The sequence below is a fragment of the Stegostoma tigrinum genome, chromosome 31 (assembly GCF_030684315.1).
Source record: "Stegostoma tigrinum isolate sSteTig4 chromosome 31, sSteTig4.hap1, whole genome shotgun sequence".
NCBI classification, from domain to species: domain Eukaryota; kingdom Metazoa; phylum Chordata; class Chondrichthyes; order Orectolobiformes; family Stegostomatidae; genus Stegostoma; species Stegostoma tigrinum.
The window spans coordinates 31,452,067-31,470,855 of NC_081384.1; the positions used below are offsets into that span (position 1 = coordinate 31,452,067).

Here is an 18,789-nt window from a genome sequence, read left to right on the forward strand (position 1 = left end):
TATGAATAAATTAGAGTAACTGAAATGGGTTTCAAGATTGGCAAATAGGAGTTCACAAGTGACAAGGTCAATGTGGTTCAGAAATCACTGAACTGGAAGTCTGATGTTCCAAAACAGACTTCACACTCAGTGAAACTTCAACATTGCATCGGGGGAAAACATCGCAACAATACATGTCAGTGAATTAAAATAAATAGTTCTGGCAACACTCCCGTTGTTGCTCTTGATGCAAGTGAGAAAAAAAATTCTTGCAAACATATATAAACAGTTTCAATGAAAAAGTCTTTGAAATAAATATTCATTGTTCTGGTCCGCAGTGAATATGTTTTTTTTCAGTTTCTTCTGTTGACTTGTGCCATTATGAAATGCAGCTGTTGTAAACGGGCTCTGGTCTCATCACGAATTATTTCCCAGGAACATTCACTGAATTTCTGAAAAGTAAGATATTCAAGTAAGTGCATTTGAAAATGAACAAATTAAATGTTGCCATGATTCACACAGTTAGTTATCAATTCTCATACCTCGTGTTTGAGAAACTTTTCCAGGTTCCTGAAGTAATGTTGAATGGCAGCATTTCTCTTCAGTTTGTGGTCAGTTCCTGATTTCCTCACGCAGTCTTGCAACTCTCTGAGCTGTTGATCGAGGAGAAGACGAAAATGTTCAACCTTGTCCCAGGCCCAAGTGACTGAACCCAGGTTCATGCTGTAGATCTTGTTGATGTGGTGCAGGGTTTGATGGATAATCGCAGTCCTTTCCTGAGTCTGAACAAAACACACAAGGTTAGAAGAGACGACATTATTTCCGTTCGTGGTAATAAAACGTGAGGCTGGATGAACACAGCAGGCCGAGCAGCATCTCAGGAGCACAAAAGCCGACATTCCGGGCCTAGACCCTTCATCAGAGAGGGGTTGGGGTGTGGGTTCTGGAATAAATTTGAGATGCAGCTGGGCCTGCTGTGTTCATCCAGCCTCACATTTTATTATCTTGGATTCTGCAGCATCCGCAGTTCCCATTATCACTGATACAATTATTTCCGTTCGTTTTGGGTTAATATTCAATTCAATAAACAAACAGCAAATAACAGTTAATTGTTCAAATCCAATATTATCACATCAATGGAAAATGAGCAATGCGAGTCTTTAAATCAATGATTAAGATGCAGGTATAAAGGGTTTATTCAGCAGAGGAAAAGGGCATGACAAGTTAGAGTTTTCTGCAGCCTCGAATTGTGCTGATAAAAGTGGAATGGAAAAGGTTCCAAACGATGAATATCCAGTTCCTCAGACAACAAGAAACAGGCTCAATCAAGTCGGAGAACTAAACAGCTAAATAGGGGTAATTGGAATGTGTGCCGATTAATTAGTGTGTAACACAAGAAGGAAGCTAAACATGTTTTTGAGAAGTATTAATAAAAGAAAAGCTGGCTGGTAAGGGAGCAAAATATATGATCCCGTCTCTGTTAGCAAGGGTATCACTGAAGACTGAAACATTAATTTGAATTTACTTGCTTTAGAGAACAACAGTGTGAAACGTGAGAGTGAAGTGGCAAGTTGATGATAAACTCAGCAGGAAGTAACTCGACAAGGAGAAAGTCATCAAGAGTTAACAGCGAATAGAATGTGAATGCTACTTGCCCTTTTATGAATATATTCTGAGTTTGCTTTTGCAAAGTAGAAATTCGTGTAAAATCATGCTCAAAGGAGCGAGAAAATAATAAACATATCCTGTGTGGTGAAGAATGTTGATGGTTCGGAACTTGGATATAACGTGGAAAGTGCAGCGATAGCGAGAAAGATCCTGTGAAGCCTGAGAACAGGGGCCCTTTCGCTTCCAGCCCGAACTTTCGAGAGCAGGATGGGGATTTGTTCAGTGAGAGGGTTGAGTTTTAAGCAGGCAAAGTGATTCTCAGTGACAGCCCTGTTCAACGTCAGTTGGGGCAGCCGAATGGTAAACGACGAATTCACAAAACAGTGGAGAGTGCTGCAGTGATTTTTGTCAATTCACTTCAGCTGAAATGGGACTAAAAAATGGACAGATGTTGACAACGCTAAAACCAAACGAAGGTACCTTGAGAGCAGTACTGACAAAGCATGAACTTGTTCACAGTGTGCCAGTCTCATGCTTTTACTGAGACGGGTTGCGGCGATTTACACAACGGATGGAAATCATTGCGGTTCAACCTCCAACGATCTGATCGTGTCGCTAATCTCACACATACATTCTCTAAAGTCTCAGTCTGAATAAAATGACTCACCTCAAATCCGTCGGAAAGTTTCACCAGATCCAAGGGCTTAGTTTTCAGTGACAGCCTCTGCCTTATGCAATGTCGGGGGAAATGACCTCCCTGAGAAGAGGAAACAGTCCCGGTTACATTCAGTCCCACAAACTGAAATGCTGGAGAAACACCGAACGGTAATTGCACAAAATGAATATCTATTTCTCCCTCAACCGACATTGAACAGCGAGCAGACCAACTGGGACTCCGATCAGTTGACACTCACCATTTCGTACAGTTTGCTCAAGGTCTCTGTGTTGAGAACTTGCTGTAACTGCAGCCTCTCACAGCCCAGACTCAGGCTCCCGGACACCAAACCCAGCACCATCCAAAATCTCCAAACCGTCGCCAGACACATGTTGTACCGAGACAGAAGGTAGCACCGAGGTGGAAGATGAGAAAGCGGTCAGTGTGCAGTCGGAGCGGATTGTGACCCGGGAGCGGCCGCCTGTGCTGCCGAGTGCTGTGAGTGTGAGCCTGGGCTCTGCTGGTTGCTCTCACCGGCACTGCCATGCTGGCGGCTTTAAAGGGGCACATTACATTCCAAAAGTGAAAACTGCTCCCAGGATTTTTGGAGGACCTGGAGCAGGAGCGTGTGCTCTTTCTATCTGAGGTAAGGAATCGAAAAACTGGAGATTCCCGAAGCTGCGGCTGGAAAATCCCGGGTCGAAAATCGCAACCAGCGCTCGATTTGCAGCTAAATGTTGAGTGTGTTCAGATGATCGGGCACTGAGCTGGTGCAGGAGGAGGATCTGTACTTGGCTGGTGGGATTGGGGACTGGGTCGGGATATGTACTTGGGGCTGGATGTCCTAATCCGGATTACAGAGACCCCGTATGCGGAAATCCCCGGTGTCACGGCGCTAGTCGCGTTCCCATTTTCCAGGTTGGAGATGACAGGGAGCCCGGGTCACAGGCCTGGCTCACCGGCTGCTGGCGACTGTCTCCGCTCACATTCACCTGGCCCAGAATCCGCTCCCTCACTGGAGCAAGGTTCCCACTTCCAGCTCGGATTCCGGAAATATTTTCAGGATCTCTATCGAATCACCAGGATCTGATCCGACTCTGAAAGTGATCCCTCTCCCTTTCCTTTCATCGCTTCTTTCTGCTCTCTCTCTTCCGGGAAAGTGTCCGTGTCGGTTTCTCTCTGCAAATGTACCTCGTGTCTGTTTTCTCAAAAGCGAAAGTGCCGCAGGGAAAGTGACGCGTTTTGTCATTTCCGAAAGGGAGTGGAGTTTGTCAACACAGCGGGTCAGACTGAGAGGGGGCAGGACAAGGAACATGTGGGAAAGTATTTGTGATATTCCGGAACATGTTGGTTCAGGGGCAAATGTCTCCAAATCACTTTTACTTGGAACTACCACCCACTCTGACAGAGCAGGTGAACTATTTAAATGCTTGAAATGTTCACTTTTATAATTAAGTCTTGCTGTTTGTAGCTGGAACAGAAACTGTTTTTACCCGAAATAGAATTTGGCCGTTGATTTTAAACTGTTGCCAACGAGAATTCGCACAAGATTGGTCCTCTTTAAATTACAATGATACTTAGCGCTCAACATTTGCCAATCACAAAATTTCTTTGCAACCGCTTTCCTACACGCATGGAACTGTCCTCATAGCCAAACACTCCAGGGTCGTCGTTGGCACATTCGCCAAGTCCTGCAAGCTTCAACAAAGCGAATGTCTGCATCCTGAGCAGGACCAGTGTGACATGCGAGACAAAGTCTGCTTCAAAAGGCTACATTTATATAACGCCGTTCATGACCAAAACACTCATCAAATCACCCTGCAAAAATAGACTCTTTTTAAAATGTATTCACTTTAAATGCAACAAATATGTTCTGCGTATTGTGTTGCACAACCTCAGAGCATGTGGAATTCAGTAAAACGCAGATAACCTGGTTTTGTGATATTGATTGTGGTTCAGTTAGAGGAATGCCAGACGGATCATTGGTGGGGCATAAAGTACTCAATATTTCTGTTAGTAACTTGTTTGAAGGGGCGCACGACAAGCAAGAAATGCTAGCGCAGTCAGCGACAACGCCTTCCCAGGACTGAATGACAAAAATCAGAAAACCATCCAGAATGTGGAACGTCAATGGAAAGAGGAAGCTGATGAAAGGTGGGGATGTTTTGTTGTCAATACGCAGGATATTCGTGCAAACAAATTCCGAGTACTAGTTATATAATGTTTGGGCTCACTACTTAAACAAGATACACAATTATCAGACAAACTTCAGAGTAAATCCACTCGGTTAATTCTTGGAATATTAATGTTGGCTAATAAGAACAGATTTCGCGTCTGGGCCCACGTAAATTGCAGTTGTGCAGAATGAAATGGTGAAGTTATTGAAACAACTAAGGATCTGGGGAGACTTAAGTGAATAAATGTTATGAAGGTATTTCGGCCTTTGTGAATGCGACTAAATGCTCATTGGTTGAATATGAGCAAACTCCACTTCAGATAGAGGTAAGGACAATTTCCTGGTCGAGGAGTCGATTGTCACTCCGTACGTCCACCCCTGACACCCACCGTGATATTCTTTAAAATATTCAGGTCTATAGTGAGATTTTTGATCGACAATCAAACCATAACTTTTTGTAGGGACTACAAACCTGAAAAGAACAGGAGGTGCTGATAATCTGAAACATAAAACAGGAATTGTTGCAGAAAATCAGTCGTCTGACAGCAACTGTAGCAAGAAAGGAGAACTAACGTTATTATTCCAGTGACCTTCAGGAGCGAACGGGAAAAGAAATGACTCTGCTTTCTCTCTGAGATAATGGGGACTGCAGATGCTGGAGATTCCAAGATAATAAAATGTGAGGCTGGATGAACACAGCAGGCCAAGCAGCATCTCAGGAGCACAAAAGCTGACGTTTCGGGCCTGGACCCTTCATCAGAGAGGGGGATGGGGAGAGGGAACTGGAATAAATAAGGAGAGAGGGGGAGGCGGACCGAAGATGGAGAGTAAAGAAGATAGGTGGAGAGAGTATAGGTGGGGAGGTAGGGAGGGGATAGGTCAGTCCAGGGAAGACGGACAGGTCAAGGAGGTGGGATGAGGTTAGTAGGTAGATGGGGGTGCGGCTTGGGGTGGGAGGAAGGGATGGGTAAGAGGAAGAACCGGTTAGGGAGGCAGAGACAGGTTGGACTGGTTTTGGGATGCAGTGGGTGGGGGGGAAGAGCTGGGCTGGTTGTGTAGTGCAGTGGGGGGAGGGGACAAACTGGGCTGGTTTAGGGATGAGATAATGGGGACTGCAGATGCTGGAGATTCCAAGATAATAAAATGTGAGGCTGGATGAACACAGCAGGCCAAGCAGCATCTCAGGAGCACAAAAGCTGACGTTTCGGGCCTAGACCCTTCATCAGAGAGGGGGATCGGGGGAGGGAACTGGAATAAATAGGGAGAGAGGGGGAGGTGGACCGAAGATGGAGAGTAAAGAAGATAGGTGGAGAGAGTGTAGGTGGGGAGGTAGGGAGGGGATAGGTCAGTCCAGGGAAGACGGACAGGTCAAGGAGGTGGGATGAGGTTAGAAGGTAGCGGGGGGTGCGGCTTGGGGTGGGAGGAAGGGATGGGTGAGAGGAAGAACCGGTTAGGGAGGCAGAGACAGGTTGGCCTGGTTTTGGGATGCAGTGGGTGGGGGGGAAGAGCTGGGCTGGTTGTGTGGTGCAGTGGGGGGAGGGGACGAACTGGGCTAGTTGAGGGATGCAGTAGGGGAAGGGGAGATTTTGAAACTGGTGAAGTCCACATTGATACCATATGGCTGCAGGGTTCCCAGGCGGAATATGAGTTGCTGTTCCTGCAACTCCACATTGATACCATATGGCTGCAGGATTCCCAGGCGGAATATGAGTTGCTGTTCCTGCATATTCCGCCTGGGAACCCTGCAGCCATATGGTATCAATGTGGACTTCACCAGTTTCAAAATCTCCCCTTTCCCTACTGCATCCCTCAACCAGCCCAGTTCGTCCCCTCCCCCCACTGCACCACACAACCAGCCCAGATCTTCCCCCCCACCCACTGCATCCCAAAACCAGTCCAACCTGTCTCTGCCTCCCTAACCGGTTCTTCCTCTCACCCATCCCTTCCTCCCACCCCAAGCCGCACCCCCCGCTACCTACTAACCTCATCCCACCTCCTTGACCTGCCCGTCTTCCCTGGACTGACCTATCCCCTCCCTACCTCCCCACCTACACTCTCTCCACCTATCTTCTTTACTCTCCATCTTCGGTCCGCCTCCCCCTCTCTCCCTATTTATTCCAGTTCCCTCCCCCCATCCCCCTCTCTGATGAAGGGTCTAGGCCCGAAACGTCAGCTTTTGTGCTCCTGAGATGCTGCTTAGCCTGCTGTGTTCATCCAGCCTCACATTTTATTATCTCTGCTTTCTCTCTATAGGGTTTCTGCAGAAATGTTTGTTTCTGTCAAAGGTCTTTAGGGTATGAGCTGAAAATATGAGCGAAGGCCACAATCTGATCAGCTGCAACACAACATTCGAAACACTTGACGTGTTAAGTGTTCACCGTTTTACATGGTTATGCGATCAAATATTTCTTTAAAAAATGTATCTATCGCAGCTGGAAGCTGTTATGATTCGTAGTCGCACTCCTCACTCTGATTATTGTTTTAAAAATTAAAGGTATCATTCTTCAACCAGTTTCTGCTTTTCCTATTTGTACACGGTGGCTGGTATTCTTACAACCATTATTCAAAATTCACATCAACTCTCCCATTCCATTTATCTCTCCGTGCAAACGGCTTTCCCCTTCACTGCTCGGCAACCAGTCTCATCTGGACATCGCGCAGTTTTTCCGCCGTCTCCGCTTCCCCACCGATAACTCTCCTCTCCACCTATCTTCTCCTCTTTCCATCTTCTCTCCGCCTCCCCTCTCTCCCTATTAACTTCAGATTCCTCTCCCATCCCCCTTTTCTGATGAAGGGTCTAGGCCCGAAACGTCAGCTTTTGTGCTCCTAAGATGCTGCTTGTCCTACTGTGTTCATCCAGCTCCACACTTTGTTATCACAAACTTTGTCCATTTTTGCTGCTGAACCGGAATACAAAATTCAAAGAAACAATCGTATCACAGAAAAAATCAGAGCAGTGGAATTGAAAAAGGGTTGATACGTCTCAGGTGTAAGTGCAAATCTTGAACGAACATTGGAGATGACGAGCACGAAGAGTAACAGACTGAAGACAGAAATATCAGTAGCAATTATACTCAGTGTCAAAAGGTTAAATGAGAGAAGTCAAAAATGGACATCAAACTAGTAAATGTGTAATGTTAAACCGAATTTATTTATATCAATGAGTTCGTTTTCAGTATAAAAATTTCCAGCTTAAAAAAAATTTACTTCCCAACGTACAAATAAATAACAATAAATTAGCATCTTTAAGTTAATTGACATATTACATAAATTTCAATAAATTAAGACGTCTCGTCAATAAATATGAATAAATTAGAGTAACTGAGATGGGTTTCAAGATTGGCAAGTCGGAGTTCACAAGTGACAAGGTCAATGTGGTTCAGAAATCACTGAACTGGAAGTCTGATGTTCCAAAACAGACTTCACACTCAGTGAAACTTCAACATTGCATCGGGAGAAAACATCGCAACAATACATGTCAGTGAATCAAAATAAATAGTTCTGGCAACACTCCCGTTGTTGCTCTTGATGCAAGTGAGAAAAAAAATTCTTACAAACATATATAAACAGTTTCAATGGAAAGTCTTTGAAATAAATATTCATTGTTCTGGTCTGCAGTGAGAATGTTTTTTTCAGTTTCTTCTGTTGACTTGTGCCATTATGAAATGCAACTGTTGTAAACGGGCTCTGGTCTCAGCACGGATTATTTCCCAGGAACATTCACTGAATTTCTGAAAAGTAAGATATTCAAGTAAGTGCATTTGAAAATGAAAAAATTAAATGTTGCCATGATTTACACAGTTAGTTATCAATTCTCATACCTTGTGTTTGAGAAACTTTTCCAGGTTCCTGAAGTAATGCTGAATGGCAGCATTTCTCTTCAGTTTGTGGTCAGATCCTGATTTCCTCAGGCAGTCTTGCAACTCTCTGAGCTGTTGATCGAGGAGAAGACGAAAATGTTCAACCTTGTCCCAGGCCCAAGTGACTGAACCCAGGTTCATGCTGTAGATCTTGTTGATGTGGTGCAGGGTTTGATGGATAATCGCAGTCCTTTCCTGAGTCTGAACAAAACACACAAGGTTAGAAGAGACGACATTATTTCCGTTCGTGGTAATAAAACGTGCGGCTGGATGAACACAGCAGGCCGAGCAGCATCTCAGGAGCACAAAAGCCGACGTTTCGGGCCTAGACCCTTCATCAGAGAGGGGTTGGGGTGTGGGTTCTGGAATAAATTTGAGATGCAGCAGGGCCTGCTGTGTTCATCCAGCCTCACATTTTATTATCTTGGATTCTGCAGCATCCGCAGTTCCCATTATCACTAATACAATTATTTCCGTTCGTTTTGGGTTAATATTCAATTCAATAAACAAACAGCAAATAACAGTTAATTGTTCAAATCCAATATTATCACATCAATGGAAAATGAGCAATGCGAGTCTTTAAATCAATGATTAAGATGCAGGTATAAAGGGTTTATTCAGCAGAGGAAAAGGGCATGACAAGTTAGAGTTTTCAGCAGCCTCGAATTGTGCTGATAAAAGTGGAATGGAAAAGGTTCCAAACGATGAATATCCAGTTCCTCAGACAACAAGAAACAGGCTCAATCAAGTCGGAGAACTAACAAGCTAAATAGGGGTAATTGGAATGTGTGCCGATTAATTAGTGTGTAACACAAGAAGGAAGCTAAACATGTTTTTGAGAAGTGTTAATAAAAGAAAAGCTGGCTGGTAAGGGAGCAAAATATATGATCCCTCCTCTGTTAGCAAGGGTATCACTGAAGACTGAAACATTAATTTGAATTTACTTGCTTTAGAGAACAACAGTGTGAAACGTGAGTAAAGTGGCAAGTTGATGATAAACTCAGCAGGAAGTAACTCGACAAGGAGAAAGTCATCAAGAGTTAACAGCGAATAGAATGTGAATGCTACTTGCCCTTTTTTGAATATATTCTGAGTTTGCTTTTGCAAAGTAGAAATTCGTGTAAAATCATGCTCAAAGGAGCGAGAAAATAATAAACATATCCTGTGTGGTGAAGAATGTTGATGGTTCGGAACTTGGATGTAACGTGGAAAGTGCAGCGATAGCGAGAAAGATCCTGTGAAGCCTGAGAACAGGGGCCCTTTCGCTTTCAGCCCGAACTTTCGAGAGCAGGATGGGGATTTGTTCAGTGAGAGGGTTGAGTTTTAAGCAGGCAAAGTGATTCTCAGTGACAGCCCTGTTCAACGTCAGTTGCGGCAGCCGAATGGTAAACGACGAATTCACAAAACAGTGGAGAGTGCTGCAGTGATTTTTGTCAATTCACTTCAGCTGAAATGGGACTAAAATGGACAGATGTTGACAACTCAAATACCAAACGAAGGTACCTTGAGAGCAGTACTGACAAAGCATGAACTTGTTCACAGTGTGCCAGTCTCATGCTTTTACTGAGACGGGTTGCGGCGATTTACACAACGGATGGAAATCATTGCGGTTCAACCTCCAACGATCTGATCGTGTCGCTAATCTCACACATACATTCTCTAAAGTCTCAGTCTGAATAAAATGACTCACCTCAAATCCGTCGGAAAGTTTCACCAGATCCAAGGGCTTAGTTTTCAGTGACAGCCTCTGCCTTATGCAATGTCGGGGGAAATGACCTCCCTGAGAAGAGGAAACAGTCCCGGTTACATTCAGTCCCACAAACTGAAATGCTGGAGAAACACCGAACGGTAATTGCACAAAATGAATATCTATTTCTCCCTCAACCGACATTCAACAGCGAACAGACCAACTGGGACTCCGATCAGTTGACACTCACCATTTCGTACAGTTTGCTCAAGGTCTCTGTGTTGAGAACTTGCTGTAACTGCAGCCTCTCACAGCCCAGGCTCAGGCTCCCTGACCCCAAGAGCAGCACCACCCAGAGTCTCCAAATTCTCGCCAGAGCCATGCTGCACCGAGATAGCGGCGAAACTCTGACCAGAAGAATCCGATCACGACTGGATCTGCTTCCAACTCCCAAAACAGTCCCTTTTTCACTGATAATGGGAACTGCAGATGCTGGAGAATCCAAGACATTAAAATGTGAGGCTGGATGAACACAGCAGGCCCAGCAGCATCTCAGGAGCACAAAAGCTGACGTTTCGGACCTAGACCCTTCATCAGAGCAGAAGCGGTTTCCTTCAGTGTCGAGTCCTGTGCGACTGTCTGAGTATATCTGCATGTCTGACAGAGCGAAGTCGGCCTGAGCTGGGTGCTGTGACCGCCTGAGCGGCCGGTGTATATAGGAGGCACTGGCGAGGTGTGGCCATGACATTCGAAAAGTGAAACCAGCTTCCGGGAGTTTTCAATGATCAGAGGAGAGCAAGTGTGTGTGCTCCCTGTCTGACGGAAGGAATCTGAAAGCTGAAGATTCCTGAAGGAGCGAGTGGAAGATCCCTGACAGAAAATAACAACGAGTGTTCGAGACAAGCTCAAAGATCCGACAATTCCTTCCAAAATCATTTAAAGCATTATTGGAAAACCGAATACTTTCTCTCAATTAAAACGGATATACGGGCATTATTGGAGCAATGGGTTAGATTGCTGAATTATATTTCTTCAATCAACACGACAAACAACATTCAGACGATGCGTAAATTTGAAAAAAGAACTCATCTCTCGCCTCCTCTGCAACCTTTCAAAGACTGAACCACAGCTTCGTCGTTCAAGGTCTCTCTGCTCGACGGACCGATCTGGCTGGGACTGCATTCCGTTGCTCCCATTCTGATCAAACTCATTGTAGCCTGAGAATGATCACATCTCTTCACACTCCAAACTGCTCACACACTCTCACTGTCAGCTGACTCCAACGGAAGCTGCCCTTAGTCCCTGATAACAAAGTGTGGAGCTGGATGAACTCAGCAGGCCAATACAGAAGGTTCATCCAGCTCTACACTGTTCAATCTCGGATTCTCAAGCATCTGCAGTTTCTTTTGTCTCTGCCCCAAGTCCCCCTGTACTAATCTCCGTGCTCATCCCTACTGGACAAAATACAAATTGTAGCCTTAGATTCCAAGCGTTGCGAGGACCGAAAGCTCTGTCCCTCGGGACATCTCCCTGAAGACTCCAATTGTACTGCATTTTCACTCGGTATATTCATCAGCCACAATCATTTCCGTTAACTGCGCATCGAGAGACTGGAGTAAATGTTTTTGTTTTACGAAGCAAAAACTGTCTTCCTTGTCACTCACTCCAGCCAAACCAAATTTCACCCCTCTCAATGACAAACTTCTGAACCTGACCCAGGCAATGCGCCCCGTGTTTTATATTTGACCCCGAGGTGAACTTATGATGCTTACCTGAATCATCATCGTCCTCCTGTTTGGAGTAAGCTATATCTCAGACTTAAGCATTGCCCCCTGTTTCAGATTCCGCGAAAACATGCAACTCTACCTTCCCTTCTGCCCTGTATAGGCCAAGGTCACGGCTCTGTGGCTGCGACGCCATTCGGCCATACTCCCAAACACCTTTGCCCTGCCCTGACATGGACTAGAACACAGCTACCTCCACACCTCATTCCCGTTTTGAATGTACACCTCTGTCCCCAGACATAGTGGAACACCTCACTCGTTTCCGTCAAGTTCCCTTCCTCCTCTGTTCAACTCCCGCTGATATGTGCCGAGCCGGGACCAACAATTCCACGTCAATCAATTTCAGGCATTATTCTGGTGACACCTCCTGGCCATGCTCCCAATGCAGCACACGGGAAATGCACTGCGCCTCTCCTTCAACAAGATGACCAGCTGTACACACCACACGAGATGTGCTCTGATCGATTCCAGTACAATCGAAAAAACCGCACAACTTCAGTATTGTTATATGTTTTGTCTTTGCGTGTCAACAGTTTCCGACTCTCGTACTCTAACATACAAACGTTCGGATCTGTATTTGGGGCAGCTGACACTCACCATTTCGTGCAGTTTGCTCAGAGTCTCTGTGTTGAGAACTTGCTGTAACTGCAGCCTCTCACAGCCCAGACTCAGGCTCCCGGACACCAAACCCAGCACCATCCAAAATCTCCAAACCGTCGCCAGACACATGTTGTACCGAGACAGAAGGTAGCACCGAGGTGGAAGATGAGAAAGCGGTCAGTGTGCAGTCGGAGCGGATTGTGACCCGGGAGCGGCCGCCTGTGCTGCCGAGTGCTGTGAGTGTGAGCCTGGGCTCTGCTGGTTGCTCTCACCGGCACTGCCATGCTGGCGGCTTTAAAGGGGCACATTACATTCCAAAAGTGAAAACTGCTCCCAGGATTTTTGGAGGACCTGGAGCAGGAGCGTGTGCTCTTTCTATCTGAGGTAAGGAATCGAAAAACTGGAGATTCCCGAAGCTGCGGCTGGAAAATCCCGGGTCGAAAATCGCAACCAGCGCTCGATTTGCAGCTAAATGTTGAGTGTGTTCAGATGATCGGGCACTGAGCTGGTGCAGGAGGAGGATCTGTACTTGGCTGGTGGGATTGGGGACTGGGTCGGGATATGTACTTGGGGCTGGATGTCCTAATCCGGATTACAGAGACCCCGTACGCGGAAATCCCCGGTGTCACGGCGCTAGTCGCGTTCCCATTTTCCAGGTTGGAGATGACAGGGAGCCCGGGTCACAGGCCTGGCTCACCGGCTGCTGGCGACTGTCTCCGCTCACATTCACCTGGCCCAGAATCCGCTCCCTCACTGGAGCAAGGTTCCCACTTCCAGCTCGGATTCCGGAAATATTTTCAGGATCTCTATCGAATCACCAGGATCTGATCCGACTCTGAAAGTGATCCCTCTCCCTTTCCTTTCATCGCTTCTTTCTGCTCTCTCTCTTCCGGGAAAGTGTCCGTGTCGGTTTCTCTCTGCAAATGTACCTCGTGTCTGTTTTCTCAAAAGCGAAAGTGCCGCAGGGAAAGTGACGCGTTTTGTCATTTCCGAAAGGGAGTGGAGTTTGTCAACACAGCGGGTCAGACTGAGAGGGGGCAGGACAAGGAACATGTGGGAAAGTATTTGTGATATTCCGGAACATGTTGGTTCAGGGGCAAATGTCTCCAAATCACTTTTACTTGGAACTACCACCCACTCTGACAGAGCAGGTGAACTATTTAAATGCTTGAAATGTTCACTTTTATAATTAAGTCTTGCTGTTTGTAGCTGGAACAGAAACTGTTTTTACCCGAAATAGAATTTGGCCGTTGATTTTAAACTGTTGCCAACGAGAATTCGCACAAGATTGGTCCTCTTTAAATTACAATGATACTTAGCGCTCAACATTTGCCAATCACAAAATTTCTTTGCAACCGCGTTCCTACACGCATGGAACTGTCCTCATAGCCAAACACTCCAGGGTCGTCGTTGGCACATTCGCCAAGTCCTGCAAGCTTCAACAAAGCGAATGTCTGCATCCTGAGCAGGACCAGTGTGACATGCGAGACAAAGTCTGCTTCAAAAGGCTACATTTATATAACGCCGTTCATGACCAAAACACTCATCAAATCACCCTGCAAAAATAGACTCTTTTTAAAATGTATTCACTTTAAATGCAACAAATATGTTCTGCGTATTGTGTTGCACAACCTCAGAGCATGTGGAATACAGTAAAACGCAGATTACCTGGTTTTGTGATATTGATTGTGGTTCAGTTAGAGGAATGCCAGACGGATCATTGGTGGGGCATAAAGTACTCAGTATTTCTGTTAGTAACTTGTTTGAAGGGGCGCACGACAAGCAAGAAATGCTAGCGCAGTCAGCGACAACGCCTTCCCAGGACTGAATGACAAAAATCAGAAAACCATCCAGAATGTGGAACGTCAATGGAAAGAGGAAGCTGATGAAAGGTGGGGATGTTTTGTTGTCAATACGCAGGATATTCGTGCAAACAAATTCCGTGTACTAGTTATATAATGTTTGGGCTCACTACTTAAACAAGATACACAATTATCAGACAAACTTCAGAGTAAATCCACTCGGTTAATTCTTGGAATATTAATGTTGGCTAATAAGAACAGATTTCGCGTCTGGGCCCACGTAAATTGCAGTTGTGCAGAATGAAATGGTGAAGTTATTGAAACAACTAAGGATCTGGGGAGACTTAAGTGAATAAATGTTATGTAGGTATTTCGGCCTTTGTGAATGCGACTAAATGCTCATTGGTTGAATATGAGCAAACTCCACTTCAGATAGAGGTAAGGACAATTTCCTGGTCGAGGAGTCGATTGTCACTCCGTACGTCCACCCCTGACACCCACCGTGATATTCTTTAAAATATTCAGGTCTATAGTGAGATTTTTGATCGACAATCAAACCATAACTTTTTGTAGGGACTACAAACCTGAAAAGAACAGGAGGTGCTGATAATCTGAAACATAAAACAGGAATTGTTGCAGAAAATCAGTCGTCTGACAGCAACTGTAGCAAGAAAGGAGAACTAACGTTATTATTCCAGTGACCTTCAGGAGCGAACGGGAAAAGAAATCAGAGATAATGGGAACTGCAGATGCTGGAGATTCCAAGATAATAAGATAATAAAATGTGAGGCTGGATGAACACAGCAGGCCAAGCAGCATCTCAGGAGCACAAAAGCTGACGTTTCGGGCCTAGACCCTTCATCAGAGAGAAATCACTCTGCTTTCTCTCTATAGGGTTTCTGCAGAAATGTTTGCTTCTGTCAAAGGTCTTTAGGGTATGAGCTGAAAATATGAGCGAAGGCCACAATCTGATCAGCTGCAACACAACATTCGAAACACTTGACGTGTTAAGTGTTCACCCTTTTACATGGTTATGCGATCAAATATTTCTTTAAAAAATGTATTTTTCGCAGCTGGAAGCTGTTATGATTCGTAGTCGCACTCCTCACTCTGATTATTGTTTTAAAAATTAAAGGTATCATTCTTCAACCAGTTTCTGCTTTTCCTATTTGTACACGGTGGCTGGTATTCTTACAACCATTATTCAAAATTCACATCAACTCTCCCATTCCATTTATCTCTCCGTGCAAACGGCTTTCCCCTTCACTGCTCGGCAACCAGTCTCATCTGGACATCGCGCAGTTTTTCCGCCGTCTCCGCTTCCCCACCGATAACTCTCCTCTCCACATATCTTCTCTTTCCATCTTCTCTCCTCCTCCCCTCTCTCCCTATTAACTTCAGATTCCTCTCCCATCCCCCTTTTCTGATGAAGGGTCTAGGCCCGAAACGTCAGCTTTTGTGCTCCTAAGATGCTGCTTGTCCTACTGTGTTCATCCAGCTCCACACTTTGTTATCACAAACTTTGTCCATTTTTGCTGCTGAACCGGAATACAAAATTCAAAGAAACAATCGTATCACAGAAAAAATCAGAGCAGTGGAATTGAAAAAGGGTTGATACGTCTCAGGTGTAAGTGCAAATCTTGAACAAACATTGGAGATGACGAGCACGAAGAGTAACAGACTGAAGACAGAAATATCAGTAGCATTTATACTCAGTGTCAAAAGGTTAAATGAGAGAAGTCAAAAATGGACATCAAACTAGTAAATGTGTAATGTTAAACCGAATTTATTTATATCAATGAGTTCGTTTTCAGTATAAAAATTTCCAGCTTAAAAAAAATTTACTTCCCAACGTACAAATAAATAACAATAAATTAGCATCTTTAAGTTAATTGACATATTACATAAATTTCAATAAATTAAGACGTCTCGTCAATAAATATGAATAAATTAGAGTAACTGAGATGGGTTTCAAGATTGGCAAGTCGGAGTTCACAAGTGACAAGGTCAATGTGGTTCAGAAATCACTGAACTGGAAGTCTGATGTTCCAAAACAGACTTCACACTCAGTGAAACTTCAACATTGCATCGGGAGAAAACATCGCAACAATACATGTCAGTGAATCAAAATAAATAGTTCTGGCAACACTCCCGTTGTTGCTCTTGATGCAAGTGAGAAAAAAAATTCTAACAAACATATATAAACAGTTTCAATGGAAAGTCTTTGAAATAAGTATTCATTGTTCTGGTCTGCAGTGAGTATGTTTTTTTCAGTTTCTTCTGTTGACTTGTGCCATTATGAAATGCAACTGTTGTAAACGGGCTCTGGTCTCAGCACGGATTATTTCCCAGGAACATTCACTGAATTTCTGAAAAGTAAGATATTCAAGTAAGTGCATTTGAAAATGAAAAAATTAAATGTTGCCATGATTTACACAGTTAGTTATCAATTCTCATACTTTGTGTTTGAGAAACTTTTCCAGGTTCCTGAAGTAATGCTGAATGGCAGCATTTCTCTTCAGTTTGTGGTCAGATCCTGATTTCCTCAGGCAGTCTTGCAACTCTCTGAGCTGTTGATCGAGGAGAAGACGAAAATGTTCAACCTTGTCCCAGGCCCAAGTGACTGAACCCAGGTTCATGCTGTAGATCTTGTTGATGTGGTGCAGGGTTTGATGGATAATCGCAGTCCTTTCCTGAGTCTGAACAAAACACACAAGGTTAGAAGAGACGACATTATTTCCGTTCGTTTTGGGTTTATATTCAATTCAATAAACAAACAGCAAATAACAGTTAATTGTTCAAATCAAATATTATCACATCAATGGAAAATGAGCAATGCGAGTCTTTAAATCAATGATTAAGATGCAGGTATAAAGGATTTATTCAGCAGAGGAAAAGGACATGACAAGTTAGAGTTTTCAGCAGCCTCGAATTGTGCTGATAAAAGTGGAATGGAAAAGGTTCCAAACGATGAACATCCAGTTCCTCAGACAACAAGAAACAGGCTCAATCAAGTCGGAGAACTAACAAGCTAAATAGGGGTAATCGGAATGTGTGCCGATTAATTAGTGTGTAACACAAGAAGGAAGCTAAACATGTTTTTGAGAAGTATTAATAAAAGAAAAGCTGGCTGGTAAGGGAGCAAAATATATGATCCCTTCTCTGTTAGCAAGGGTATCACTGAAGACTGAAACATTAATTTGAATTTACTTGATTTAAAGAACAAAAGTGTGAAACGTGAGAGTGAAGTGGCAAGTTGATGATAAACTCAGCAGGAAGTAACTCGACAAGGAGAAAGTCATCAAGAGTTAACAGCGAATAGAATGTGAATGCTACTTGCCCTTTTTTGAATATATTCTGAGTTTGCTTTTGCAAAGTAGAAATTCGTGTAAAATCATGCTCAAAGGAGCGAGAAAATAATAAACATATCCTGTGTGGTGAAGAATGTTGATGGTTCGGAACTTGGATATAACGTGGAAAGTTCAGCGATAGCGAGAAAGATCCTGTGAAGCCTGAGAACAGGGGCCCTTTCGCTTTCAGCCCGAACTTTAGAGAGCAGGATGGGGATTTGTTCAGTGAGAGGGTTGAGTTTTAAGCAGGCAAAGTGATTCTCAGTGACAGCCCTGTTCATCGTCAGTTGCGGCAGCCGAATGGTAAACGACGAATTCACAAAACAGTGGAGAGTGCTGCAGTGATTTTTGTCAATTCACTTCAGCTGAAATGGGACTAAAATGGACAGATGTTGACAACGCTAAAACCAAACGAAGGTACCTTGAGAGCAGTACTGACAAAGCATGAACTTGTTCACAGTGTGCCAGTCTCATGCTTTTACTGAGACGGGTTGCGGCGATTTACACAATGGATGAAAATCATGGCGGTTCAACCTCTAACGATCTGATCGTGTCGCTAATCTCACACATACATTCTCTAAAGTCTCAGTCTGAATAAAATGACTCACCTCAAATCCGTCGGAAAGTTTCACCAGATCCAAGGGCTTAGTTTTCAGTGACAACCTCTGCCTTATGCAATGTCGGGGGAAATGACCTCCCTGAGAGGAGAAAACAGTCCCGGTTACATTCAGTCCCACAAACTGAGATGCTGGAGAAACACCGAACGGTAGTTGCACAAAATTAATATCTATTTCTCCCTCAACCGACATTGAACAGCGAACAGACCCACTGGGACCCCGATCAGTTGACACTCACCATTTCATACAGTTTGCTCAAGGTCTCTGTGTTGAGAACTTGCTGTAACTGCAGCCTCTCACAGCCCAGGCTCAGGCTCCCTGACCCCAAGAGCAGCACCACCCAGAGTCTCCAAATTCTCGCCAGAGCCATGCTGCACCGAGATAGCGGCGAAACTCTGACCAGAAGAATCCGATCACGACTGGATCTGCTTCCAACTCCCAAAACAGTCCCTTTTTCACTGATAATGAGAAGCGGTTTCCGTCAGTGTCGAGTCCTGTGCGACTGTCTGAGTATATCTGCATGTGTGACAGAGCGAGGTCGGCCTGAGCTGGGTGCTGTGACTGCCTGAGTGGCCGGTGTATATCGGAGGCACTGGCGAGGTGTGGCCATGACATTCGAAAAGTGAAACCAGTTTCCGGGAGTTTTCAATGATCAGAGGAGAGCAAGTGTG

General features: G+C 44.6%; 3 protein-coding genes across 3 annotated transcripts; all 3 read right to left on the minus strand.

Annotated features, from left to right (window-relative positions):
- Window positions 1-332: 332 nt before the first annotated feature.
- Window positions 333-3,437, minus strand: LOC132206138 (interferon alpha-21-like). Its single transcript, XM_059638823.1, has 4 exons — window positions 2,502-3,437; window positions 2,255-2,344; window positions 522-761; window positions 333-431 (listed from the first exon to the last, which is right to left on the minus strand). The coding sequence occupies exons 1-4, from the start codon at window positions 2,631-2,633 to the stop codon at window positions 333-335; spliced, it is 561 nt and encodes a 186-aa protein (XP_059494806.1). The 5' UTR covers window positions 2,634-3,437.
- Window positions 3,438-8,043: 4,606 nt separating this feature from the next.
- On the minus strand, window positions 8,044-13,276 carry LOC132206139 (interferon alpha-F-like). Its single transcript, XM_059638824.1, has 4 exons — window positions 12,347-13,276; window positions 9,969-10,058; window positions 8,240-8,479; window positions 8,044-8,149 (listed from the first exon to the last, which is right to left on the minus strand). Exons 1-4 carry the CDS (start codon window positions 12,476-12,478, stop codon window positions 8,051-8,053), a joined length of 561 nt encoding a protein of 186 aa, XP_059494807.1. The 5' UTR covers window positions 12,479-13,276; the 3' UTR covers window positions 8,044-8,050.
- A 3,145-nt stretch (window positions 13,277-16,421) lies between these two features.
- On the minus strand, window positions 16,422-18,488 carry LOC125466166 (interferon alpha-F-like). The gene is made up of 4 exons (XM_048560349.2): window positions 18,357-18,488; window positions 18,110-18,199; window positions 16,611-16,850; window positions 16,422-16,520 (listed from the first exon to the last, which is right to left on the minus strand). Exons 1-4 carry the CDS (start codon window positions 18,486-18,488, stop codon window positions 16,422-16,424), a joined length of 561 nt encoding a protein of 186 aa, XP_048416306.2.
- Between the last annotated feature and the right edge of the window lie 301 nt (window positions 18,489-18,789).